This window comes from Myxine glutinosa, chromosome 4, assembly GCF_964187855.1.
Source record: "Myxine glutinosa chromosome 4, kmMyxGlut1.1, whole genome shotgun sequence".
Classification (NCBI taxonomy): domain Eukaryota; kingdom Metazoa; phylum Chordata; class Myxini; order Myxiniformes; family Myxinidae; genus Myxine; species Myxine glutinosa.
In genome coordinates, this window is record NC_136264.1 from 18,295,383 (window position 1) to 18,323,177 (window position 27,795).

At 47.8% G+C, this 27,795-nt stretch overlaps 1 protein-coding gene and 1 non-coding gene across 2 annotated transcripts; both read left to right on the forward strand.

Annotated features, from left to right (window-relative positions):
- Positions 1-4,544: 4,544 nt before the first annotated feature.
- Positions 4,545-25,970, forward strand: RPN1 (ribophorin I). The gene is made up of 10 exons (XM_068111966.2): positions 4,545-5,016; positions 6,277-6,344; positions 13,558-13,864; positions 15,750-15,959; positions 16,079-16,271; positions 16,387-16,486; positions 21,069-21,207; positions 21,792-21,911; positions 22,063-22,308; positions 23,406-25,970. The coding sequence occupies exons 1-10, from the start codon at positions 4,774-4,776 to the stop codon at positions 23,586-23,588; spliced, it is 1,809 nt and encodes a 602-aa protein (XP_067968067.2). The 5' UTR covers positions 4,545-4,773; the 3' UTR covers positions 23,589-25,970.
- Positions 23,091-23,231, forward strand: LOC137426343 (small nucleolar RNA SNORA84). The gene has a single exon (XR_010984299.1). It is a non-coding gene; the product is annotated as a small nucleolar RNA SNORA84 (small nucleolar RNA).
- Positions 25,971-27,795: the final 1,825 nt, after the last annotated feature.

Below are 27,795 nucleotides of genomic sequence, written 5' to 3' on the forward strand. Positions count from 1 at the left end.
TCACCACGGATGCCTCCGACTACGCGGTGGGCGCCGTACATGAGCAATGGGTGAACGGGGTTTGGCAGCCACTCGCTTTTTTCAGCCGGCAGCTCCGGCCGAACGAGCTCAAATACAGCACGTTTGACCGGGAGCTCCTCGGTCTACACCTGGCCGTCCGCCATTTCCGCCACCTCCTGGAGGGCCGACCTTTCACGGCGTTCGTCGACCACAAGCCGTTGGTTTACGCCATGGCCAAGGTCACGGAGCCATGGTCGGCCCGCCAACAGCGCCACCTCTCCGCCGTGTCGGAGTTTACCACGGACATCCGGCACGTCGCCGGCAAAAACAACGCCGTGGCCGACTGTCTTTCCCGGGCCAGCGCGAACGCGGTCCACCTGGGCGTGGATTTTGCGCTCATGGCGGCGGACCAAACCACCGACACCACGGTGCAAGCCCTCCGGGCGGCGGACACGGGCCTCCGCCTGGCCGACATCCCCTGCGCGGACACTGTCCTGCTCTGCGACGTCTCCCAAGGCCGGCCTCGCCCCATCGTGCCCGTCACCTGGCAACGCCGCATCTTCGCCTCCCTCCACGGCCTTTCCCACCCGGGCCGGAAAGCTTCCCAGAAGCTGGTGTCGGCGCGTTTCGTCTGGCACGGCCTTCGTCGGGACGTCCGCGATTGGACCAGCGCCTGCACCGCCTGCCAACGGGCCAAGGTCCACCGACACACCCAGGCCCCGCTGGCACCTTTCACCGTGCCCGAACGACGTTTCGACCACGTCAACGTGGATCTGGTGGGCCCCCTTCCCCCATCACGAGGGTTCACACACCTGCTCACCATGGTGGACAGGACCACCAGGTGGCCGGAGGCCGTTCCCCTCGTCTCCACCACCACCGCCGACGTGGCGCAGGCCTTCATCGCCACCTGGGTCGCCCGCTTCGGCGCACCGGCGGACATCTCGTCAGACCGCGGACCACAGTTCACCTCCGAGCTGTGGGGCGCGGTCGCCCGCAACCTGGGGGTCAAGCTCCACCGTACTACGGCCTACCACCCCCAAGCAAACGGGTTGTGCGAGCGATTCCACCGCTCCATGAAGGCCGCGCTCATGGCCGGCCTTCAAGACGGCGGTTGGGCCGACCGGCTGCCGTGGGTCCTTTTGGGCCTTCGCACGGCCCCCAAGGAGGACCTCCAGGCATCCACCGCCGAGCTGGTCTATGGCCAGGTGCTACGCGTCCCGGGCGAATTCGTGCCCGACGCTACCAGCCCCTGGTCCGCAGCTCGCCAGCGCTCGGACCTCCAGGAGGCCGCCCGACGGTTTGCCCCCGTGCCGACATCCCACCACGGTGACCCCCAGTCCTACGTCCCCCCAGCACTCCGCACCGCGGAGTATGTTTTTGTGCGTCACGACGCACATCGGCGGCCACTCCAGCCGCCGTACGACGGGCCCTTCCGGGTGCTGCGACGGGACGACAAGTCGTTCGTCATCGACATCGGCGGCAGGTCGGACCGGATTGCAGTGGACCGCCTCAAGCCGGCGCACGTGGACGTCGACCACCCACCACGGGTGGCCCTCCCGCCGCGGCGAGGCCGCCCCCCGTCCACGGTGCCCCCCACTCGACCGCCCACCACCTCACCGGACCCCCTCCCACGACCCACCAGGGGTCGCTTCGGCCGGGTCATCAGGACCCCCCTCAAGTTGACCCTGTCGGTGCAAGTCGATTCTGGGGGGACGTGTGTAGCGGCTGCCGCTGGGGTTACACAATCGCCTTGCACCTATCAAGGACGCGGAGCGATCACCAGGCCGGGCTCGTCCAGGACGCCCGGGCAGGCCCGCGCTCGACTTGCCAGGCCTCGGTCGGGACGCCCGGGCAGGCTCGCCCTCGGCTTGCCAGGCCGCAGCCGGCCCGCGGGGCCACGCCCCCTGGCGCCAGGCCTGGGCAAACCCCCTGGCGGAATAGATATATATTGCCGACCGTAAAACGTTTTTCCCAGAGTGCCTGAGTGTTTGATTCTAATAAAGCAGCTCAGATGAATTCAAGCTTTTTGTCGCGTCCATTCTTTCGATCGACGTGGGAGCCACAGCTCCTTCAACATCAGGGTTTTCTGCTTTAACCCATATGGATGCTGTTGTCTCCAGAAATTACCCGAAACGTACTTGATGGTAATGTCAACGGTTTAATCTGAGATCTCAACACAGCACAGAATGCCCATGAGGTCTCAAAAACCACTTCCCACTCCCACTGCCCCTCCACCCACCCCCACTGTCACTGCCCCCCCACCCCACTCCCACTGCCCCCACCCACTCGCACTTCCACTGCCCCCACCCCACTCCCACTGCCCCCACCCCACTCCCACTGCCCCCCACCCCACTCCCACTTCCCCCACCCCACTCCCACTTCCCCCCACTCCCACTGCCCCTCCACCCCACCCCCACTCCCACTGCCCCTCCACCCCACCCCCCCCACTACCACTCCCACCCCCACTACCCCTCCACCCAAACCTCCCCTCAACCCCATCCCCACCCCCACTACCCCTCCACCCCCACTACCCCTCCACCCCAACCTCCCCCCACCCCCACCCACAATACCCCTCCACCCCAACCTCCCCTCATCCCCACTCCCACTCCCACCCCCACCACCCCTCCACCTCACCACCACCACCCCTCCACCCCACCCCCTCTCACCAACCCCCAGCCCCACCCCCACCCACTACCCCTCCACCACACCCCCTCTCACCAACCGCCACCCCAACCCCCACTCCCATCCCCACTGCCCCTCCACCCCACCTCCTCTCACCAACCCCCACTCCCTCTCCCCAACCCCAACCCCCACTCCCTCTCCCCAACCCCAACCCCCACTCCCTCTCCCCAACCCCCACTCCCCAACCCCCACCCCAACTGCCCCTACACCCCACACCCTCTCACCAACCCCACCCCCACTGCCCCTCCACCCCACCCCCTCTCACCAACCCCCACCCCCTCTCACCAACCCCCACCCCCACTGCCCCTCCACCCCACACCCTCTCACGAACCCCCACCCCCACTCCCACCCTAACCCCCACCCACACTCCCACCCCAACCCCCACCCCCACCCCAACCTCCACCCCCACTCCCACCCCAACCTCCCCTCACCCCCACTCCCACTACCCCTACACCCCAACCTCCCCTCACCCCCACTCCCACCCCTTCACCCACCCCTCCACCCACCCCCTCTCACCAACCCCCACCCCCACTCCCACCCCAACCTCCCCTCACCCCCAATCCCACCCCCACTACCCCCACCCCCACTCCCACTACTCCTCCACCACACCCCCTCTTACCAACCCCCACCCCCACTCCCACCCCCACCCCCTCTCACCAACCCCCACCCCCACTACCCCCACCCCCACTCCCACTACTCCTCCACCACACCCCCTCTCACCAACCCCCACCCCCACTCCCACCCCCACTACCCCCACCCCCACTCCCACCCCCACTACCCCCACCCCCACTCCCACTACTCCTCCACCACACCCCCTCTTACCAACCCCCACCCCCACTCCCACCCCCACCCCCTCTCACCAACCCCCACCCCCTCTCACCAACCCCCACCCCCACTACCCCTCCACCCCACACCCTCTCACCAACCCCCACCCTCTCACCAACCCCCACCCCAACCTCCCCTCACCTCTACCCCAACCCCAACCTCCCCTCACCCCCACACCCAATCCCACTCCCACTACCCCTCCACCCCAACCTCCCCTCACTCCCACTCCCACTACCCCTCCACCCCAACCTCCCCTCACCCCCACTCCCACTCCCACTACCCCTCCACCCCAACCTCACCTCACCCCCACTCCCACTACCCCTCCACCCCAACCTCCCCTCACCCCCACTCCCACTACCCCTCCACCCCAACCTCACCAACCCCTCCACCCCACCCCTCTCACCAACCCCTCCACCCCACCCCTCTCACCAACCCCTCCACCCCACCCCTCTCACCAACCCCTCCACCCCACCCCTCTCACCAACCCCTCCACCCCACCCCTCTCACCAACCCCTCCACCCCACCCCCACCACTCCTCCACCCCTCCACCCCTCCACCCCACCCCTCTCACCAACCCCACCCCTCTCACCAACCCCACCCCCACTACCCCCCACTCCCATCCCCACTACCCCCCACCCCCACTCCCATCCCCACTACCCCCCACCCCCACTCCCATCCCCACTCCCCCCCACCCCCACTCCCCCCCACCCCCACTCCCATCCCCACTCCCACCCCCACTCCCATCCCCACTCCCACCCCCACTACCCCTCCACCCCACCCCCTCTACCCCTCCATCAGGTGCCATTGTGCTTTCGATGATTCAACGTGCATTGTTTGCGTTGAAGCACCCAAAGGGGTGTTAGAGAGGATCGAAGTGGTCTCCGCGGTTACATGGATTGGTGATTATACGGTGTGCTTAAATACATCTTTAATCGTCATTCTATCCAGAACCAACATCAAGGGGGGGGGGGGGGAGGGGGGAGTCACATTATTGATCGGTGCATTATAACCATGGCGGAGTAGTTGGTGGGAGTAATAGTGTAAGTTGTGAGCGCCAACTGTTTCATTTTGGTTTTTTTTATCCTGGTTGTAGAAAGTCAATTTAGTGTTGTATTATCATGCTTATGTTTATCCTATGCCCGTTATAATCTTCGAACATCGTCAAAAATTGTATTAACGAAAAGTTTAATTTGAATGAAGAAGAGTGCGACTGTGTAAAGTAAGCGAAACGTGGCGTTTCTTTCTGGTTCAGGCGTTCAGTCAGTCATGATTGTGAGATTGTCGTCGTCGCTGTGCGTTTGGTTTTGTGTGTTGTGCTTCATTGCGAAGAGTGTGACATGGGCAGAGCTCCGCTTGGCCGAAGTGGATCGTAACATAGACCTGCGGTCTCATGTTGCTCGTGAAGAGGCGACTCTGACGTTCGTTAATGATGGACCCGGTGCGGCCTTCGCTTTCCTGCTCACACCGGAGGCCAAGTTGGCTGCGCACCTGGCGTTCGTTGGCGCCACGGTATGGCTAGCATCGGTGCAATGCAAACCCCCCTTTCTCTCTCGTGGACGTCTTCTAGATGTGACGTCATGGGCCTACGTGATACTCGCACTGATATTTAAACGTCAAACGCCACATGTCGCATATTTAACTATAATAGCACTCTGTAGAGAGCATACCTCCACCTGTTTGGCCATATCACTCAATGCAATGGTGAAGAATCACTTTAAAAATTAAATAATTTTCATATCCGAATCCACATTCAGATCTTCACCAAAATCGAATCGTATCGTCCTTGTCACACACCCAACCTCTCCACCAAGTTTCGTCCAAATCCGTCCACAACTTTTTGAGATATCCTGCTATGTATCGGTTTTGGCCCGATCTCCCAATGGTGAAGAATCATTTAAAAAATTCTAGTAGCCGAATCCGGATCTTCACAAAAATCTAATCATTTCGTCCTTGTCACATACGCTGCATCTCTGCCAAATTTCGTCCGAATCCGTCCACAACCTTTTGAGATATTTGGCCACAAATGGACTGACAAGGGTGAAAACATAATGTCCATCCACCTTGGGTGGCGGAGGTCATAACCTTCGCCACCCAAGGTGGACCGAGTTTGTGTTTTCACCTCTGTGTGTCCGTCTGCTTGTCTGTGAGCAGGATATTTCAAAAAGTTCAGGACGGACTCGGACCAAACTTGGTGGACAGGTTCTGTGTGTGACCAGGACGTATCAGTTCGATTTTGGTGAAGATCCGAATCCGCTTAAGAGAACTTTTCATGGATTCTTCACCATTGAGCGATAACGCCAAAAACGATACGTGGCATGATGTCTCAAAACGTTATGGACCAATTATGACAAAACATGATGGATCCGTTGGATGTGCGGCGAGGACGAATCGATTCGATTTTGGTGAAGATCCGGATACCAGATCTCTTTAATTATTTAATTGATTCTTCACCGTTGAGAGATAGCGGTATAGCCACAAAGATATGGGTATTTCACCAAATCGAACAAAGGTGTTTACAATCTTTAAATACATGATTTAACTGACTGATGCACTCAGTTACACCTGGAACAGTGGAATGTATGACGTCAATATGTACCAGGAAGTAGGTGCAGTGGTTTTTAAGTTTTAAACCTCAGCAGAATACTTCCGGTTCCTGTATATTGGGCTCGGTCGTGTGAGTTTGTGGCTCCTCCGGTTAAAAAAGAAAATAAAATAAAAATAAAATAATAATTCCTCCTCACCTCAACCTTTTTTGTTTGTTTGTTTTAGATTAAGAACGATGATGAAAATGACGATGCAACTCTTGCTGTGAAAGAAACGTTTCTGGAAGGCTACAAGTAAGTTGTACGCTCTTACAAGTCAATTATTTTGTCAATATAAGTTATCTTTCTACATTTGATTGGTTTTGTCTTGTGCAGTATTTATTATTTTTGCTTAATTTTTTTGTTCAGTTTGTTTTTTCCTGCTTACCATGGTGATACCCTGACTTCGGCCACTGAGATAAAAAAAACAAAAACAAGAGAAGCTGGGTTCGAATCCCGATCGATCGCTGAATTAACGCCAGGGGGGTTGACTCAGCTTGTCATCCTTCCGAGGTCGGCAAATTGAGTACCAGCTTGCTGGGATGAATGATCACGGTGTGTACCCCGGTTTAGAATAGGTACACAGTATCCCTGCGCATCGTAAGAGGCGACTAAGGGTTGGCGTCAGGAAGGGCGTCCGGCCATAAAAACATTGTCTCAAATAGGGAACCATGATTGTCATGGGGCCTGCAAGGCTAACCCCCGCTCTAGCGGGGAAAATGGCCTTAAAACGATCATTCATTCATTCATTCATATTACGATGTTACATTCATCCATGGCAGTGGGTGTAAGTAGTTGGTCGTGGCTGGAATTAAGGAATTGACTTGTTTTATTTGCCAATAAAATGCATTACCATGTGATGGAGGATTTATTGGTGTAGTCTTGCTGCTACACCGTGTGTGATCTTCGACGTCCTGACAGAGGCAGAACACTTTCCTTTTGAGCTCTCGAGTCTGGGTTTGATTCTCAGCCTGGCTTTAAACTGTCAAACTTGGGCTTCGCAGGCAGGATAACGAAGAATGCATTGGTGTGCCTTAACTCGGCTGTATGTTAAGCTGGGACCCGTAAGCTAGCATCTTGACCACAAGTTGTGTTCCTGGTACTTGTGGACTGTTGTTGGGTTTATGGTGATTCTTGGGTAAAATGCCAGGGGCATAGGAAAGGCCCCTTTATATAAGGGTATGTGCCATGGGGCATAGTATAGAAAAGAAGGGGCATTCCATAGTTTGTCAAATTCCAAACAATACAAAATAAGGGGCATTCAAAAAATATTGTATGCATGCTGGACTACCCTTGTGTTCTGAGGAGGAACCAATTAATGCTCTGGAAAAGGTAATATAAAGGGGTGCCAATTTGATTCATGCACCTGCATGAAGAAGTAAATGTATTTTATTTGCCAGATGTCGGGCACCCCTTTATATGAACTTTTATAGAGCATCACTTGGTTCCTCCTCAGAACACAAGGGTAGTCCAGCATGCACATGAGATTTTTTGAATGCCCCTTATTTTGTATTGTTTGGCATTTTCTACAAACTATGGAATGTCCCTTCTTTTCTATACTTTGCCACATGGCACATACCCTTGTGTAAAGGGGCTTTTTCCTTGCCCCTGGCATTTTTCACAAGATGCATTTTATATACGAACAAAATGTATTTGTTCATCGTACAATACTTTATTCAAGATGATATAAAAGACTTGGAAAAAGTAAGGGGAAGAAATATTCAACCCAGACGGGATTCAAACCCACAATCCCCAGCTTGGGGGTATGATGCCTTATTCATTAGGCCATTGGGCCAGCACATTAGATTTGTGTAATAAAAAAAAAAAAAAACCACCTTTAGAGGCCATTTTTCCCCGCAAGCGGGGGTTGGCCTTTTTCGGGAACTGTGGTTGTTGTTGTTTTTCGGTCCCCTTTTTGAAGCAATGTTTTACAGCCGGATGCCCTTCCTGACGCCAACCCTTTTTGCCGCCTTTAACGACAAGCAGGGAATTACCAGTGAACTGGTACTCAATTAGCCGACCTCGGAAGGATGACAGGCTGAGTCAACCCCCCTGGCGTTAATCAGCGATCGTTAATCAGCGATTAAGTCAGCGATTGACCGGGATTCGAACCTAGGATCCTAAGCCGGCACCCTAGCCGCTAGCCCAACACCAGGGACTCTGATGAGGGACTTTGATGGTGTAGATTTGTGTAATATTTGTAAAGTGGTATAAAGTGTGTATATATACATGACTGGTCAAAAGTTTTAGAACACCTCAATTTTTCCAGTTTTTATTGAAATTTAAGCAATTCAAGTCCAGTGAATGACCTGAAATGGTACAAAGGTAAACTGCTCGAGGTAAAAAAAAAAAAAATTTTAGGTTAGCAAAAATGGGAAAATAATGTAAATTGCAGTTATATTGTAAAAAAAAAAAGGCTTTTTCAGGGAACAAGGAATGAGTTAACAACTTACAGCTGTTCTGCAGCAATGTAAGTAAATTAAGCCTTGAAAGTTGATGCAAACAATTCCTACAGGTGTCCTAACCTCTGCTGATTACTTGATTACAAACCCCCTGTCTGTATAAAAGCAGTATTGGAACAGACTGTTATTACACCCTCTAAAGCATTATTTGGACAATATTGCACTGCAGGAAGTAGTATATTGCTATCATAATGGCAAGAAAAAGGCAATTAACAAAGGAAGACAGACAGACCATTATAACCCTCAAAAGTGTAGGTCTTTCCTTTAGAGAAATTGCAAAGAAAGCCAAGGTGTCAGTGAGTACAGTTTCCAACACCATCAAAAGGCACTTGGAAACTGGAGGAAACTCTGAGAGGAAGAGGTCTGGCAGACCCAAAGCCACAACAGAATCAGAAGACAAGTTTCTGAGAGGCAACAGCTTGCGTGATAGGCGGCTCACAGGACAACAGCTTCAAGCACAGCTTAATACTGGTCGAAGTAAGTAAGTCTTAGTTTCAACTGTGAAGAGAAGACTTCGAGCTGCAGGTTTGACAGGTCGAGTGGCAGTAAGAAAGCAATTGCTAAGATGGCAAAATAAGAAAAAGAGGCTTGCCTGGGCCATGAAGCACCGCCAGTGGACTACTGAAGACTCGAAGAAGGTCTTATGGACCGATGAATCAAAATTTGGAATCTTTGGTTCATCACGCAGGGTTTTTGTATGCCGTCGAGTAGGCGAAAGGATGATTCCTCAGTGTGTGACACCAACTGTCAAACATGGAGGAGGAAGCGTGATGGTCTGGGGCTCTTTTGCTGGATCCAGAGTCGGCGATTTGCACAGAGTGACTGGCACCCTGAACCAAAAGGGCTACCACAGCATTTTGCAGCGCCATGCTCTACCCTCTGGTATACACTTAGTTGGTCAAGGTTTCATCCTTCAGCAAGATAATGACCCTAAACACACCTCCAGGCTATGTTAAAACTACCTTCGAGAAAAATAACAAGACTGGAGGCTTCAAATCATGGAATGGCCAGCACAGTCTCCAGACTTAAACCCCATCGAGCTAATTTGGGATGAACTGGACAGAAGGGTGAAAGCAAAGCAACCTACAAGTGCAACACATTTGTGGGAACTTCTGCGACAGTGTTGGGAAGAACTTCCCGAACAATATTTGATTTCCATTGAAGAAAGAATGCCACGAGTGTGTTCGGTGGTTATATCTGCAAAAGGTGGCTACTTTGCTGAGTCAAAAATTGAAATTAAATTTTGTTAAACAAAATGATTCTGTGATTTCGTTTTTATCTCCAATTGTTTATTTGTTCTATGCTTAATTTCAGAGTACATTGAGACATTAAACTGCGTAAATTTCAATAAAAACTGGAAAAATTGTGGTGTTCTAAAACAGTGGTTCCCAACCTTTTTGTACTCATGACCCCTTTCTCAAAACCCCAAAACACCCCTGCCATCAGCCGTTTCAGTTTTACAAATTTTTCTGAGAAGGAAAAGGGAAGAAAGAGAAAACAATCATTAATTCATCAATTTTTTGCAAATTTTACTGCAATATTCCTTGCACATTATAAAATTCGGGTAATTTTAGTTCGTTAGTCAAACCAAGCTCATCATTTTTTCTCACTGCCATCCATCGTCACACAATCCATGATCGTCATCACTAACATATAATTATCTCTCCAACCTAGCTAGTGGGATGGTTGGGGTTGCATCTGAGCAGCGAGTCCTGGAATTCGTGGCGGGGTGTTTGTAAGAGCCAATCTCATGTCATCCTCGCCATCCAATCTGTTCCTGGTCTTCGTTTTGATGTGGACGAGGGTAGAAAATCCGGCCTCGCTGAGGTAGGTGGAGGCAAATGGAAGAATAACACGTAAGGCCAGCATGCTGACTTTGGAATATGATTGATGCATAGTGCACCAGAATTGAGTCACCGATTTCTCCTGGAACAGGTCACGCGCCGGAGAGTTGTTCCGTAGATCCAAGAATTCATCTTGGACTTCGTTGGGGAGGCTGGATACGTCAAGTGTAGCAGAGAAAGTGTTTCTTACCAGTGCCACCTCTTCTCCTGTGAGCTCAGGGAAGTATCGCTGGAATTCCTTTTCTCGGGACTCAAGGTGTCCGGTAATCTCATCCTTCAGGATCTGATCTAGTTCGCCCTCAGACTCATCCATCACTCCGCATAGTTTTTCAAACGTGGCGATGTTCCCAAGATTGACTTTCCGACGCCAGTTCTGCAGTTTGGATATGAAGGCCCGTAGATTGTCTTGAAATAGGAGAACGTGTGTTTCCCTTCCCTGAAATTTCAAATTCAGCTTGTTCAGCTGGTCGAAAATGTCCGTCAAGTACACAACCCGTTTATTCCACGGTTCATCGTCGAAGTGAGCCAGAAGATCTCTCTTTTCTTGCACTTCCAGAAAGAACCTGATTTTGTCTTTCAGCTCGAAGACATGATTCACAACGTTCCCTCGCGACAACCAGCATACAGCCGTGTGGAAGAGAAGGACCTCATGGTCAGCATCCATGTCTTTGCAGAGTTCTTTGAATAGACGAGTGTTGAGTGCCCCCAGCCTTCACGTAATTCACAATTTTGATCACAGAATCGAGCACTTCCCACAGAGTGGCAGGGAGCGTCTTACTGGCGAGAGCATATTGGTGGATCATGCAGTGGATGCCCTTAGCTTCGGAAGCCAGCTCCTTCACTCTTGTCTGGAATCCTGACTTCGATCCTAGCATAGCTGGTGCTCCGTCCGTACAAACCCTGCTCTCGCTTCCCCATTGCAGACCTTCGGTATGAAAAAAGGTAGAGACCTTTTCCATGACGTCAACAGCTTTTGTAGTGGTTTCAAGTGCACTACAGAAGAGGAATTCTTCTTTGATGTCGTCCGAATGAATGTACCTCACGAAGACAAGCAGCTGAGAACATGAACTCACATCCGTTGATTCGTCGAGTTGAAAGGAGAACAGCGGAGAATCTTTGATTTCATCCAAAACCTGCTCTTTCACATCCATAGACATATGAGAAATACGCCTCTGAAGAGTATTATTCGACAAAGATACTTGCTGCATCTTCTTCACGCTGGCTTCCCCGAGAACGAGCTTCACCATCTTCAACATGCAGGGTTTGATAATTGTCTCTCCAATGGTGTGAGGCTTTTTGTGTTTGGCAATTTCCAATGCAATTTCATATGAGGCCTCCACTGCTGCTGCACTATGGTGCTCAAAAGACCCACTAGCATCGAGATTTTGGCGTTTGAGAAGAAGCTCATGGCATTTGAAGAACTCCAAATCCTTCTCTGCGTGTTCCGGATGCTTCGTCTCTAGGTGACGCTTGAGTTTCGAAGGTTTCATCGACTCCGCACTCAGGACAACATGGCACAAGACGCATTGTGGTTTCTCGACGCCGTTGTTGGTGAGGACTGTGGTGAAGCCAATGTTGAGGTAGTCTTCCGAGTATTTGCGCTTTTTAGCCATTGCTTCAGATCTTTAAATACAAAAACCCGGAAATAGACTATGTTCATCTCATATCGACAACACATCGAAAAGAGCGAGCGAAAACTACAGCCAACTCCACCGGCACAACATTATGTTGTGTGTTCTAGGTATCAGCGAAATGAAAGTTTTGGTAATGTTCCCTTCTCCCAAGGCTACCAAGTTCTCCCAAGGCTCCGCGACCCCCTGGGGGTCATGACCCACACGTTGGGAACCCCTGTTCTAAAACTTTTGACCAGTAGTGTATGTCTATTTGTATATAATTTAATTTTAAAGCAAAAACTATAGCACTTAGGTGGAATTTGTTTCAAAAGCCGTTAACTAGACCTATTGGCCGATGTACATTCCAAGTTTCAGCTAGTTTCAATGTATAGCCCTTGAGATATGAGCGCTAACACATTTTGGGTGGACGGACGGACGGACAGACACCAACTTGATTTTGAGTGTTTTCTAAAAAAAACCTCAAGAATGTGGACAGACATGTTGAAATTTGGAACATATTACCTCAACATTCAAAGCATTTACTTCTGAAATTTGCAGCCAATTTCGCCCAGTAGAAGCCGAGAGACGTATTTTCAGTCCCTTTGTTAAAGCTGCATACGGAGAAACAATCCCTTATATAAAGGGAGGGGAACTTTGCGCCGCCCTTTGATTTGCTTGCATATGATCCACCACGCGGTGACCCGGGTTGCCCTGTGATTTTTGACCATTTTACATAATTAATTAATTTATTTTAGGGGGAGTGTAACCTGGGTTGGCGTGATAGGAAAATCCTTTGTGTACCCATACTTTTTGGCAAGAACAAGCACGTTTCCATGCAATACACGTGCGCGTGCCATGATTATTGATTGATCACTCAGTTCAGTATGACGTCGTGCAATGTCTATAATTACACTGGGGCCGGTCTACGCTGGTACAGTCATGTACGCAACCTATTGGATCGCCAGTATTGGCATTATTTTCCTGGTTTATTTTGATTGTTGAATTTGGTATCACATCTAAACAAACTTTATTGAAGAACTGCATGCCCAGTGTGGATGTTCCGTGTCATTCTAGCCTTCACGAGAGAACGGGTTACTGTTAAATGGCCCTGATTTGAGAATTGCCGTATCTCACGAGGTAACCCGGGTTAATCAATATGGCGGCGTCATGGCGTAACCCGGGTTACCACGGTAACCCGGGTCACCGCGTGGTGGATCATATTGATAATTATCAAAACATAAATGTCCTATTATAATAGGACATTTATGTTTTGAGGTTGGCAATCGAACCTTTATTTTCCTTTGTGAGCGGTTTGGCATTTGGAGATGGGACCTTCAGCGCTGGTCTTGAACGTCCGTTCATACTTATTATTGACAAAGGACAGTAGTTTCATCAATTGTCTATTGGGAAATGGTGAAGTAATAACATGTGGGTCTACCTACAAGCCAACTACAGTACATTTTATGATAACTTAAAAATAATTTCCAATTTGTCAAAAATATAATCTATTTCATTAACATCTCTATTGTGATGTTTCTTTTACCTGCAGGGGTGTTGCTTATGAGGTCAAGTTACCCACACCTCTGGCCTCGGGAGAAGAGCTCAAAGTAATTGTGGAGTTTGCTTTCACTCGAACACTCAGCCCCTTCCCGACGCACATCGTGCAGACGGAGCGCCAACTGGTGGTTTTTCAGGGGAACCACTACTTCTACACTCCGTATATCGTTTCCACACAGCTTGCACGAGTGCGCTTGGCCTCCAAGCACGTGGAAAGCTTCAGCAAACTGGACAGCACTTCCAAGAATGAGGATGTCATTGAGTATGGGCCTTTCAAAGATGTCCAGCCTTTCAGCTATGTGAGTAGTTCTTTGCAGAGAAGTCTGAATTTTATGGAAGAAAATATGCACGTATTTTTCCTGATTATATCCAATCCCCAGAACTCAACACCATATATTTCTTATGGCAAGAAGCACATTGGTGGGAATCTTGATGTAGTGCTGTATGGATATTGGGAGCATCGGGTGATTTGTCAATCCATGTGATGCACTGTTCGCAGTGTGGTACCGAAGGTGGACGGAGGTTATATTTTAATCTGTCTGTCAATAGGATATCTCAAAAAGTTGTGGATGGACTTGGACGACATTTGGTGGACAGGTTGGGTGTATGACAAGGACAAATTGATTCAACCTTGGTGAAGATCCAGATCCGGATCCGAGAATTTTAAAATATTTATAAGTAAATCTTTATCATTGAAAAATGTGGCCAGAAACTATCTATACCATGGTATTTCAAAAGGTTGTGCACGACCAATGACAAAACTAGGTGGATGAGTTAGGTCGGTGACGAGAACAAGTGTTTTTTAAAATATGTATTTATTTATTTTTCGTCCAGCATTGGCATCCGAGCCAACCTGGCCGGAATGGACATTTGAGACAGCTCAGCAAAGCGTTTGGACTTTTTAGCATCCAGGCTAGCTTGTTTATTGGATAAAAAAATGTGTACAAAGTTGAGGTCTGTGGAAGAGCGTAGAAGGAATCAGAATGCAAAATATCAAAAGCAACAGCAGAAAGAGGGACAAAATAACAAAATAGATGGAGGTGGACAAACAAGGGATGTGGGTGGATAAGAATAAGGAGTGGGTGAAGACGCATCGGGTGGACAAGATGGATACAGAAGGAAACTCTCAGGAAGGAAAAACTAGAAATTAGGAAGGGGAAGGGGGTGGTTGATGGTGGTAGAAAAGATCATGGTTTTGAATGGGGAATGATCTGAGATGGTGGAGAACAGCTAATCTTGAAGACCTGGAGGGAAGAATGAGAGCAAATGAGAATGAGTAAGTTTGTTCAACAATCCACAGGCATAAAAAAGAGGAACGGATGTGTGGTGGTGAGCAGTTATTGTGGATTTGGGAGTTTCACCAGGAGGGGGTGCTGATCCTAGGGATGTTTGGGTGGATAAGGGGATGGATGAAAGGAGTGGGCTGAGGGTGCAATACCAAAAAGGAGGTCGTGGAAGACACAGACCACCGACCTGTCTGCAATGGCAAAGTGATAGGCCCGTACACTCTGTTTCATTGTGTGAGATTCCAATAATCATAAAGGCCTTGGTTTCCACGGCATCAAGCTGAGCAATGGCAATGTCCACAACCCATCTAACTCTCTGGCGTGAGAATTGCTTTGCCTCATCCACCATATTCATTGAGTCAAAGCAACTCTTCTTCACCAAAATGGAAAATGAGTATGAAGGAAGACATTTTGTGTCTGCTGAAGAGGTTAAAATGGTGACATCCACAGTGTTAAAAACATTTAAAAGAAGGAAGCCTTATTGTGACCGGATGGAAAATTTAGTTGACCGTTAAACTTTTTGTTAGGAAATGGAAACGCTTGTTTCGAAGACTAACCATTTGACCATGTCCGCACGGGATTCTAAACGGGGAAGTGATGGGGACGGCAAAAATGGAAATGGCATCTTCTGTCATCGAGCCGGCAAGTTGGGAGCAACAATCCGCATTTATTTCTACAAAATATTGATTTGATAATGTGTGCAATGTCGTTCTCTGATTTATTCCTTAACCCGTACCTGTTTGCTTTCTTGACCTGCCATCTTGCCTCGATGTTAACCCAGATAGATATACTTGTACAATTTTCTCCGTCTCGTAACCCCCAATCCAACAACTTCCAGGGCTGGTTGTAAGTAACTATTAAAAGTTCCCGTCAAATAGTGCTTTCCTTCCTGTTCCAGGATGCGATGCGTATTCACTTTGAAAACAACTCTCCTTTCTTAACTGTGACGAAGTTCGAGCGTGTCATTGAAGTTTCCCTGTGGGGGAACATCGCCGTAGAGGAAACCGTTGACCTGCGACATTCGGGGGCTGTGCTGAAGGGCCCGTTTTCACGCTACGACTACCAGCGTCAGCCTGACAGCGGCATCTCCTCTGTCCGTTCCTTCAAGGCCAGTATGATAAATTAATTATTGCTAATCGCATTGATCTGCAGGTAATGTGTTAACTTGCATGCGACAGTAAGCTCTCACTTCTCACCTAACGGTGTATTGTTTGTCCTCTCCTCCAGACTATTCTTCCAGCAGCTGCTCAAGATGTTTACTACCGTGATGAGATTGGGAACATTTCCACAAGCAATCTCCTCGTGATGGAAGACTCTGTTGAAATGGACGTCAGACCTCGTTTCCCCCTCTTCGGTGGCTGGAAAACCCACTACTACATCGGCTACAATCTGCCCAGCTATGAATACCTCTACAACCTCGGTAAGATTCTTAATCGGCCTCACAAACTTGCGTTGTTTAAACCTGCAACCTTGATACTCAGTTACTGTCATTATATCACCTACATTCCTAACAACCTTTCATTTATTTATTCTAGGTGAGCAGTACGCTCTCAAAATGCGGTTTGTTGACCATGTGTTTGACGATCAAGTCATCGATGACCTGACGGTGAAGATCATTCTTCCGGAGGGAGCCATGTGGGTATAGATAGATGCTTTTGTGTTTTTTTGACATCGATTGTGGGTAGCTCGTTCAATGAGAAACACCTTCCTGTTGTTTGTTTGCTATTCAAATGTCTAAAGATTTGGCCGCACATTGCTCACCCTTGAAGTGAGCATGAAATGCAGCTTTACCTCTCGGTGTGGCAAATTATGAGCTCACTTCGGTGTTTGTTTTATAATTGTACTTTGAGTTTGTGCACAATTGGTGTTACAGATTTTAAATCTGTAAATCAAAAGCATTGCTTTTTGTCATTGGTGCACATCCTGCACAAATATTTGAAAATAACCCTTTCACTGCATAGCCCATAGGGCAAAGCCGTCTTGAACAGTGTTTGGCTGTATGTATGTATGCCCCTCACAAAGGTACACCAATCAGAGCTGAGGATCTGGTCACATGATGGGGGTGATTTGATGTGATCACGGCTGTGATGTCATTATGGCGAACGACGTCTGACCACACACCACCACCATCATTTTGATTTTTTATGCTGTTTAGGCCGAACATGTAGTTGAACCGTCATATATCACAATCTGCATGCTCTACCTCTACGTTTCTCATTCAGTGTGAAACACAAACAAACTGATTGTTAAAATGACCATCAAATATCGAAATCATAGGTATTATGGGTCTTCCAACAACACCGTACATATCGGCCTTACGCTTCATGCCTTCATGCCTCACCTTCAGGCCGCTTCGGACAAATGAGCCCAGTTTTCTTAATACAGTAGCATTGTTTTCGTAATAATAATAATATCGCTAATATTATCGAGGCACTCGGAAACATGGTGGTGGGATGATGTAGTTGGAAAGAGGATTGACGAGAAGAGGAAGAAGTTGAAGGAGTGGCAGAAGGCGAAGGGTACGGGAGCAGAAAAAGCAGAGCATGAAAGTTATAAGGTAGCCAAGAAGGCTGCAAAGAAAGAGGTAGCAAAGGCGCAGGAGGCATGTCGGAAAATGTTCGGAGAACGCTTGGATTCGGAAGAGGGTCAGAGAGCGGTATTCAGGATTGCAAAGCAGATAGCGAAAGAGAGGTGTGATGTGATGGGGGTGAGTTGCTTGAAGGATGAAGTGGGACAAATCGTTGTGGACCCACATGGAATTAAAGGAAGATGGAAAAGATATATGGAAATGCTGTTGAATACAGAGAATGAATGGGATGGCAACATAGAGAGTAACCCAGTTTTAGGCAGAGACCGGCAGAGAAGATATCTGAGAAGGAACTTGAGGCAGCGATAAAAGCAATGAAGAGTAGAAAAGCGGGAGGGCCGGCGGGAGTTGTGGGAGATATGTTGAAGGCAGCAGGAAGTTGGGGTGTGAAGAGAATGACAGAGATCTGTAATCTGGTGGTGAAAGAAGGCTGCATTCCAGTGGATTGGGAACTGAGTACCCTCGTTCCTCTATACAAGGGGAAAGGTGACCCTCTGGAGTGTGGCTCGGAGCGATAAAGTTATTGGAGCATGGAATGAAGTTATTGGAAAGGGTGTTGGAGAGGAGGATAAGGAAGAAGGTGAAGATCGACGAAATGCAGTTTGGATTTATGCCAGGAAGAGGAACGACAGACGTGCTCTTTATTGTGAGGCAGTTGCAGGAGAAGTACATGGAGAAGAGGAAGAAGTTGTTTCTTGGGTTTGTTGATGTGGAGAAAGCATTCGATAGGGTTCCACGCGAAGTATTGACATTGGCATTGAGGAAGTTAGGAGTGGAGGAATGGTTGATCAGAGTAGTGATGGCAATGTACAAAAGAGCACGCACAGCTGTAAGGACGAAGGACAGATTTTTTTTTTTTTTTTTCCCTAGCGAGTACCAAGTGAGTATCAATTTCGGTCTCTTAGTCATGGCTTAATCCTGGTGTTTCACAGGCAGGGTGATTCGTCAATGTGTGCCATCCCTCAGATGGAAGTCTCTCAGACTATTAATGGAATCTGATCAAATGTGTCTTGGAACCTGATACTCATCCCTTGAACACGTGAGAGACTGTTCTCCATGTTGTGGGGAGTCGATCATGCAATGATCTGCACAATGTACAACTGGACAATCAGCTGACACCAGGTAGGCACTCATGTAGCCTAAACGACTTTTTAGAGAAGATACTCCAACATTAGTTTTGTGTATAGTACATCTTTGCAATAGATCTAAGACTGAGTTGGTGGAGGTTAGGGATCCCCCACGGCACGATGTCCTTTGTGAAGAGAAGGTGAGCTATTGCCGATACCCTGAAGAAATTGCAAATTCCTGTCATAACCAGCAGAAGGAGCATTGTATCAGCGGTGCCCTCAACCAATGATGTTACCAAGCGAAGAAGCCATGACTCGTATGAAGGAAAAAATATATTGGTAATGGGAGCACTCATAGACAGAGAAGGAGTCATAAAGACAAGATTTTGAACGACTAATGATAGATGAGTAAAACAAAGCATGCACAGAAGAGTGTTTGATAGTAAAGGTGGCAAATGACCATGATGCATTTTATTTTATCGAAGCGCAGCCCAAATTTCAGATCCCTACTCTTCTTTTATTTACCAATTGATTGTTCTGAAACCTGATGCAGCCCTTCTGCTCGATCACTCGGTCTTAGCAAGATTTTTTGATATCGTATTTTTCGAATTTGGATCATGGGGGCTCCCAGGGGGGTTACCTGCTGAAACTTCGGATGCCTACTCGTCCCTTGTTCACCAACCGATTGCTCTGACACGCGATACGGCCCTTCTACTCAATGGTCCACAGGCTCGCTCAGTCTTAGATTTTTTCGATTTCGGATCGGACAGCTTCCGGGGGGCGTCCCCCAAAACAATCTCGGTGGATGACCGTCAGCCCACTCAGGGCTATTTATTCAGACTGGTTTCTTGAACCATTCCACAATACTGTACTTGAACTGCTTGTGATCATTGAAATGCTGAAGCAAATGTTCCCTGTTCTATTCAGCTTTCACCATTAGGAGCAGTCTGGTGAATTACATAACAATGATCTGCTCCTGTGAGAAAAAGTGTATAAGGTCTTCCATACTGATGTTTTGAAATGTTTATGGGATGTCTAGTGGTGTTATCTGGGCAAATGAAAGTCTGTATACTGTATATGGAACAAGTATTTGTATGTATCATGTATGTCCACTCTATACCTATTGGTTGGACAGCTGACCTGATGCTACCCAGAATTGTAACCTGGAAAAATCATACGCCCACCATTTTGGTAAGCCGAACACGTCTTCAGAAGTGTCATATTCACAATCGCCGTGGCCTCCCTACAAGTTTTCTGTTCAGTGTGAAACAACCAAAGCCACTGTTAAAAAGAACATCCAAAGGTTGGAGCCAATCTAGGCATCCATGGGCCTTGTGAGGCGACTTTACGTTCAGGCCTCTGGTGTCAGCCTATAGGCCAGTGCAATTGAACTATCAAATGTATAACCACAATGTGTTATGTAAGCACATAAGCATTATGCATGGTTTTGCTTCTTGTCCATAATAGGGTTTTTTTGTTTTATTTTTGAGAGTGATTGTGGCAGTGGTCTGTTGCCTATACACCATCCAAATAAAGGGATGTGTCGGAAGGTGTTGCATGCCTGGAAGAGGATCGCCCGTAGGGCGGTTACCCTGCTAGTTTCTATAATGTGTCTTGGAACCTGATCAATCCTTGGTGTCTCACTTTTGGCCTCTTCATGGAATTTTCAGATTTGTCGATAATTTGCTTTTGTTCATATTTTCTGGACCTGGCAAACGTACGGCAGCAGCTTATGCGGAATGACCGACTCTTGGCTTGCATATGACAGATTGTTCTCAATGTTGTGGGGAGTCGATCATGCAATGATCTGCACAATGTACAACTGGACAATCAACTGACAGACCAGGTAGGCACTCATGTAGCCGAAGCGACTTTTTAGAGAAGATACTCCAACATTAGTTTTGTGTATAGTACATCTTTGGAATAGACCTCACAGCATTGTAGAGACCGTCTTGTATATTCTCGTTACCACAATCGCCAGAAGTAGCAGCGCCAACAGTGGACAACTGCCTGCAATTCACAGGGAGTTCGCTCCAATATTTACCTGATGTTGGTTTATGGCTGGTGTAGTTGTTGACTCTCACAAAGAAAAAGAGAACCATGAATGACCCGTGAGGCCAGACTGCGTCATGACATTTTGGCTGTTGCAGTTTTCATCAACTCTAATGCTATTGTGCACGAATGATTGTTCCCTGTCACACAAGCGTACAACCAAGATAACAATCAGATACGACGATCGTCAGCTGCTGTGTTCGTGTGAAAGTCTAAGTCTGGAGTCGTCTCATGTACGTCTACACCTGGAAATAAAAACACGACTTTATTCTAGGTGTTTTGAGTTTTATTCAGTTATGAAGGCATTCGCCATATTGATTGAGGGCCTGGATTTTTTTTTTTTTTTTTGGAAGGTGGGGTTGGGGGAGGATGGGGCATTGGGTTCGGGGGAGGGGGGGGAGGCGGTGATTCTGAAAGTTGCATTGTTTGTGATGAGGGTGGATGTATTGTTTCCCGATAATGGTGATGCGTCACTGGTACTCCGTTTTTCCACTTTCTCCTCGAAATGCAGGAACATTGAGCTGCAGCCACCTTACCCGGTTCACAAGTCTGACCAGATGCTCCACTTCACCTACCTCGACACATTTGGACGACCGGTTATCATAGCTCGCAAGAGCAACTTGGTGGAGCAGCACATCCAAGATTTTGTGGTGGGTTTCAGTGAATTGAGTACAAGTGAAAATAAATCCAGGGCCAAGCATGCTTTCTTTTCTAATTTTAAGTTTGTCGTTTCAAGTTGTGCTCATCTTCTTACAAAACTGCTGAGAGCATACGGTAATTCTTCTCTTAATGTTAATTTGGTTAACCTTTCCTTCATGATAACCTCACTTTTTTTGTATACAAAGTCGAGGCTCGTATAAGAGCAACACATAAAATGTATTTTGGATGGCTAGTGTAGTTGCTTTTTTGTTTTTTTTAACACATTTTTAAACCCACATAATGAGCAGGCCCAGGTTGGCAAACGCAAATTTTTTTAAAATCGTTGGTGGTTACTGTTGGGTGTTCACCAGATACCATATGCATTTTCCCACCCATTGGGGCCCTCTTGGTTTTTGGGCTTGATCCACGTTCCTTGTGTGGACCGTAAATACTGTGCCTCGTTCGGACCATTCTCGGCCAATATTTGCATTGTTGATCCGTTGCTGTGAACGTCTGTTTCATGCAGTTGCTTGTGGCGTGGCACAGCGAGGCCGTGTAAGTACTTTGTTCTTGTTCTACCCTTTCCCACCACCAGCTTCATTACACGTTCAATAAAGCTTTGATGCTACAAGAGCCACTGCTTGTTGTTGGTGCTTTCTGCATTCTTTTCCTCTCTGTCATCATCTACGTTCGTTTGGACTTTTCTATCACCAAGGTGAGGCTTAAACACCCTCCTCCATTTTCCCCCTTTCTTCACTTTAGTCCTGTTAATTATGGCGGACTTCATTACCAACCCGTACTTAAGATTCACCTTCTCTCGATCGTACTGAGATTGGACCTCGATCACTCTGATCTGTTTGTCTCAGGATCCAGCTGCAGAAACCCGCATGCGTGTGGCCTCGTTGGCGGATCAGATACGACGCCTCATCGTAAAGCGCGCTGCGCTTTACGAGCCTTTCCTGGAGGCCGTGACGCGTTTCAAGGGGAACCGTGACGGAGCTGTACTAACCAATGCACGACGTCACATCGAGACCGAAAATCGCACCCTCACAGCGGAAATCGCTGCCCTCCTAAGCCGGGCCAAGGCGGATGGCACAGACATCACTGAGAAGGTTTTTCTGAGATATCAATCTGTTTGACTCTTGAGATTTATTTGCTCGGATGGAGCAATAAGGCATTCTGTGGTTAAGCGTATAATTTTAAATGATGAGGAACAAATTCCAAAGTCGAGGACCATGCCACCGCCGACCTGTGCAGTAGGGACATCGAGGTCGTGGATGTGGCCCTTTTCAGGGCCAAACATGCTAAATGATAGGCCCTTCACTGCGTAGTGTCATAATAAATGATAATAAAGATGGAAAAGAAACGACAACGACGGAAAAGGCTGGATTTGTTGAATTTGGAAGATGGTGACCAAATTAACAAGTTTTTCAGCTTGGATTACGCAGACTACTTTCTTACCTTAATGGTGTTTCATCATATTGCATAATGCTGCTTTAGCCACCTTTACCAGGAAGGTACCTGCGTCCTTAGGTAACCTTTGACATGACACGTTGGAAATGAGCCCCAAAGTGTGGCTGAGCTATCCTTGAAGCGATTATTTCATCAGGCCGAGGTACTACGAATTTCTCTGGATCCAGTGTGGCGTACTTGGGGCACTTCCTGTTGGCTTCTTTGCAAGAATAGTATTTCTTTGGGGGGAAAGTCGATGTTGTATATTTGAGGAAAGGCAGTCCATATTGGGCAAGACTATTGTCTCGATAATTTGAGTTGCAGAATGTGTTCGTTTGACATGTTTTGATCCCAGCTGTGCTTGCTCAGGTCGATGCGTAACATGAGTAACATGCGTTGTGATGCAGTGCTTTGTTGTTTTTTTTCTTGAGAGAATCTACTTGCCCTGTGGTTGCCATGTACTCCTGCTAATATGGGTACCATGGTTTGTTTTTATGGGCAAACATTGTCAGCCTGTGGTTAAACGCGGGTCCATTTGGCATACCTCTTACCAATGGTCCCATGCCCAACCGCAGGCACAAGTAACTTCCGACTTTCCTCACCCGCCCCGTATCCAACCTCTTTTTCTCGCTCATATTATTCCGATAAAGAGCTTGTTCTGAATGGATTTACCATATTGTGTACTTGCTGACCTATCAATCCTGTGCCAAGGCCTCTTGCTCACGTGGCCATGCATTTGCTAAACGTGTCTTGTCAGGTTACGGAGCTGCAAAAGATGGATGCACAGATGCGCGACATGGTATTGAAAGCTGCCAACGACGCAGATCGCCTCGTACATGGAAAGTTGGGTCGTAATCCATATCTGGAAAACGAGCGGCAGAGCAGCACTCGACGCAAGGAACTTGCGGAGCGAATAGACTCGATTGTCGACGCACTCTGAATGCTGCGTCTGCTTGTACTGATTGGTCACTCTTTCCCCCACAGTCTTTCCTGGTTCATGTCGGAGCTGGGTGATGTTTTTCTTTTTTCGGTTTTTTGTTTGTTTGTTTTTGGTTTTTTTGGTTGTGAAGAGATGCGTGTACCATGATTATACCGAATGCATCAACAATGCGCAGTCGTTTGACTTTCAAGATTTTTTTTATTGCTTGCATCAGCGAGTTGGTCCGACATCAGCAAGAAGTCAAATTTGACTGCATAAAGGTACCGTAAATTCAAATAAGATAACCACCGTACAATATTGTGATGGCCACCAATCCCTTTCAGGCCTCCAACAGTCTGGCTCAAAGGCTGAGCCCTGCAGCTCAAGCATGTATTTTGGTGCTGGATAAAACATCGTACCAACCATGTATCCAATCCTAATGGCTTGTCGATCACCAACACTACTCTTACCCTGTCCCTGCTGCTTGTCCCTTCCTGTGTTGCCACCCTAACCACTCCTTCCTCTGCTACCCGCTCCAACCCCCCGGATCCCCTGCATTCTTATTCCTTCCGTACCCATTTTCTCCTCTATCCCTGACAGTAGACCATCGACAGCAAAGGGTCCCTTTTCCCATTTCTGATCATTGCTTACCTGAGTTTAAGTTTGATGTTTAAGTTTAAGTCAATGCAACACAACCATCGACAGATGTATCTTCTGCATCTGTAGATATTCCTGCTAAACAAGGATATTCCTGATTGATGTATCTATTCCTGGCTATTCTCTTTTTAGCTTTGGGAGGCCTACCTGTCTCCTTTGTGGTGGCGTCACTGTTCTTGTCAAAATCTTTGTATACCAGAGCCCAAGTCCTTTGCTACTTTTTCCAGCTGATTTTGGTCCACTGCAGTAAGAAGGCCTTACAACTCTTGTTAAAGGGTATTTGACATCCTTGCCATTTGGAATTTGTTCAGGTGGCCTGCAATAACTCACCTGTTCTTTGTCAAAAGACACTTTGGGATCTTTAATGTTCACCAAGTAATTCTAGCAGGACCAGTCTTGATCTTGATGTACATCTAGTGGATGATACACTTTGTGAAACAGCACCGTGCCTGTGAAGCACCAATCCAGTAGGTTTTTATGTGAGCTGAATTGAACTAAGGCGAGACAGCATATAGACAGGTGTGCTAACTCTGTGCCATCCTATCGTACTCTGATAGGATGGCACGGACCTGTTTGTCAGCATTAACCTCGGATCTCGACTTTCCTTTTTTCTTTGTATGTGGTGGCTTCTGCTGCCAGCTGTTTGTATTTTGACCATGTGACATCAGCTTGGGGAATTGCCGCCAGGCCTTTGTGAGTTCAGTCCTGACTCGATGTTATTTTCCATTTTGGATCTCAGGTCATTTCTATTATATCAAGTGATGACCAACGTTTCTGTAAACCATTCTTCTTCCTGTTCAGCCTACCACCTTTGGTTTCTCTGATAATTTTCTCATTGAGGATGCTATTTTCTTGGCTGTCGAGGAGTGAACCACAATAAAGTCTGGCAGTCCACACAGGTTGAAAGCCTCGCTCCTTGCTCTTCCTTGAGCCTCATTCCTGTAAAGACAATTAAAAAGCTGGTACTCACGTCTCCGCTATGCCCTAGTCTTTCTCAACTCTAACTCTTAACGCAGGCTGGTCTGCTCTTGACATGTTGCTTCTCACATAATATTCTCTTGGGGAAGAGGGAGCGGAAGGGAAACAGCCTATTTAACATTTGTTTGAAACACAATGTGTTCTCCCTTGTGAGCTGGCACACCTGTATCACAATCTCGCTCCTGAAAGTTTTTACTGTCAAGGCTTGGAAACTCATTGCCATCACCCTTCAAGAAGCTGCGGTGCAGGTTGTCTTCTCACATATCTCCTTGAGTCTTGCTTCCCCTCTGTCTTTTCAGCTGCCCACCCCTCTGCAGCTCTATTGGGATGAATGTACTCATCCAGCATCACCATAGTAATCCTCTCCCTCTGTGTCTGATCATGTTCCATTTCCTTCGGGATCCAATCCTTCCAGGATGGATATCTATTGTTTTTGTTCAGATTATTTGTTTATTATTATTATTATTCGGTATGGCTTTTCGCGGGTTTTTTTTTCCGCTTTCAAATACATTGCTGCGGCAACCGTTGGTTCGATTGACACAAACTTTTCACTAAAATATGTGTCTTCTCATGTTGATTTTTTTTGTGATCATTATGATGTCATAAGTCATGTGGTTCCACCATCCGGTTGAGGTTTCATATGAGGTTTTAGAAGCTCTATGCCAAAACACAAGTGCTTTTTTGTTGTTTTGCGTAGTTTGTTATCGTGATGTGTGCCAGGTGTGTATTTTGTATCTATAAAGGTCGAGTTGTGTTTGTAGCAGATTAGCGGCGATTTGCATTTGTTTTATTGGAAGAGGCAAGGTGTGGCCTACTGGGTTTGGCGGTTAAGTCTGTTGAGGTCTGGGGGATATGGTTGGGAAAAATGGGAACAGAGAGCGAGGTAATAGTGTTACGGGGTCCTCCCTTATCCCCTGGTCTCGGTAAACCTCCGAACCCCGAGAGGGTCCCCGGCAGAAAGATATTTTATCCTTGGTTGAAATCAATCGATAATGAAACCCTCAATGAAACCATCAAATGAAACAATCACATCAATAATGAAACCACACCAAGGGTTATGAACAAACAATAATATATTATAAATCACACCGGAATCATGACACAAATAATAATAGCAATTCACCCTACAATCACCATCTTAAGATGGTACCACCTTATCTGGTCCTTTAACCCAAACTCACGGCACTCCCCCCAATGTCTCTGTACCCCTCCATGGCGAAGTCGATTCGCTCCAGCGATCGTTGGATCAATGTCTGATCAAAATCAATTGAGGCGTGGACGATCGAAGCAACCCAGAGGTCACGTGGTCCAACACCCAGCAAAATAGCGGTGGAATGGAAAACCTCCCAAAGACACGCTCCGACGTACACGTTTGCGGTTCAATCAGCGAGTCTCCTGAATAATCCTCAAAAGCCACTTTCTTGCACAGCCGTCCCCGGCAACCCACCGGGGAATAATGCCCGGCCGACGTGACAAAAACCTTTTTCACTGAAGGCAGCACGCGTGGCGAAATGGCTGACGGCTCACTCGGGCCGGGGCTTCGGGGCAAGGATACTCCGGAACCTCAATGCAGATACCTGACTACGCAGGCTCCACAGCACTCCGGCGATATCACCTATCGCACGAACTTCCTTTCAAGGACTCAAAGTTCACTCGCACTGTCCGCTCGACCGCTCGGTATGAGGCTTCAACCAAGATCATCTTTTTACTTCTCTCCATGCCTCTTCCTCTTCGCTCCCTTTTTCTTCCGGGTCACGATCCGGATTTCCGGCCACATTTTACCAGGAGCGTTTTTTAACCTTTTCACCACAATAACCATTTCCTTTAAACAATGATAACCATAATACTTAGAACCCACAATAATAATAATAACAACAATAATCATAAGTGCCGAATCCGTAACACTTCCCCCCCTCAAGAAAGAAAGTTAGAACACAGCGAAAACTTTCTTTGCAGGCAAACTCTTTAACAACCACAAGTAATCAATGTTTCCCCAAAAATAAAGCAACAAACTTTCACACAACCCACAGAGCTTTCCAAAGTTAATTCACTCTGGACCAAGCGTCAACAACGATATTGTCCCTGCCCCTTACTTGCTCAATTTCCCAGTTGAACCCCTGCAAAGCGAAACTCCCTCTCAGAACCCTCCGATTTTTGCTTCTAGTTTCTCTTGAATGAAGGTTAAGGGGTTGTGATCAAAAACCCAAAGGCCAGCAAATCTATAGCATTTTCCCCGGGAGGCCAAGCTCAAAGCCAGGTTCCATGGTGGTTGGGGGGTGAGGCCTGGAGGTATTCACTACATGGACGCCTTTAGGAACGTGGAATTCATGGTTAGTCCGTCCAGGAAAGTTCACTACATGGACGCCTTTAGGAACGTGGAGTTCACGGTTAGTCCGTGTAGGAATCTTGGCTCGGCGGCTCCGCAGCATTCAGTGCTTCAATTTTTCCGGACGTTCATAATAATTACGGTGGGACCGCTTGTCACTGTAGTCACCTGAATAGCGGTCTCCTTCTCGGCCAATATTCTGACAATCCTTCCTTCGGGAGCTGCCGTCACTCTGGGAGCCTCCATAATAATATCGATTGGGGCCAC

Excerpts from the sequence above, each read along its gene's own strand:
- RPN1 (XM_068111966.2), top strand. The coding sequence starts at position 4,774 with ATGATTGTGAGATTGTCGTCGTCGCTGTGCGTTTGGTTTTGTGTGTTG. Across the intron at positions 6,345-13,557 it reads ACGTTTCTGGAAGGCTACAA|GGGTGTTGCTTATGAGGTCA; the intron begins GTAAGTTGTACG and ends TTTTACCTGCAG. Across the intron at positions 15,960-16,078 it reads CCTCTGTCCGTTCCTTCAAG|ACTATTCTTCCAGCAGCTGC; the intron begins GCCAGTATGATA and ends CCTCTCCTCCAG.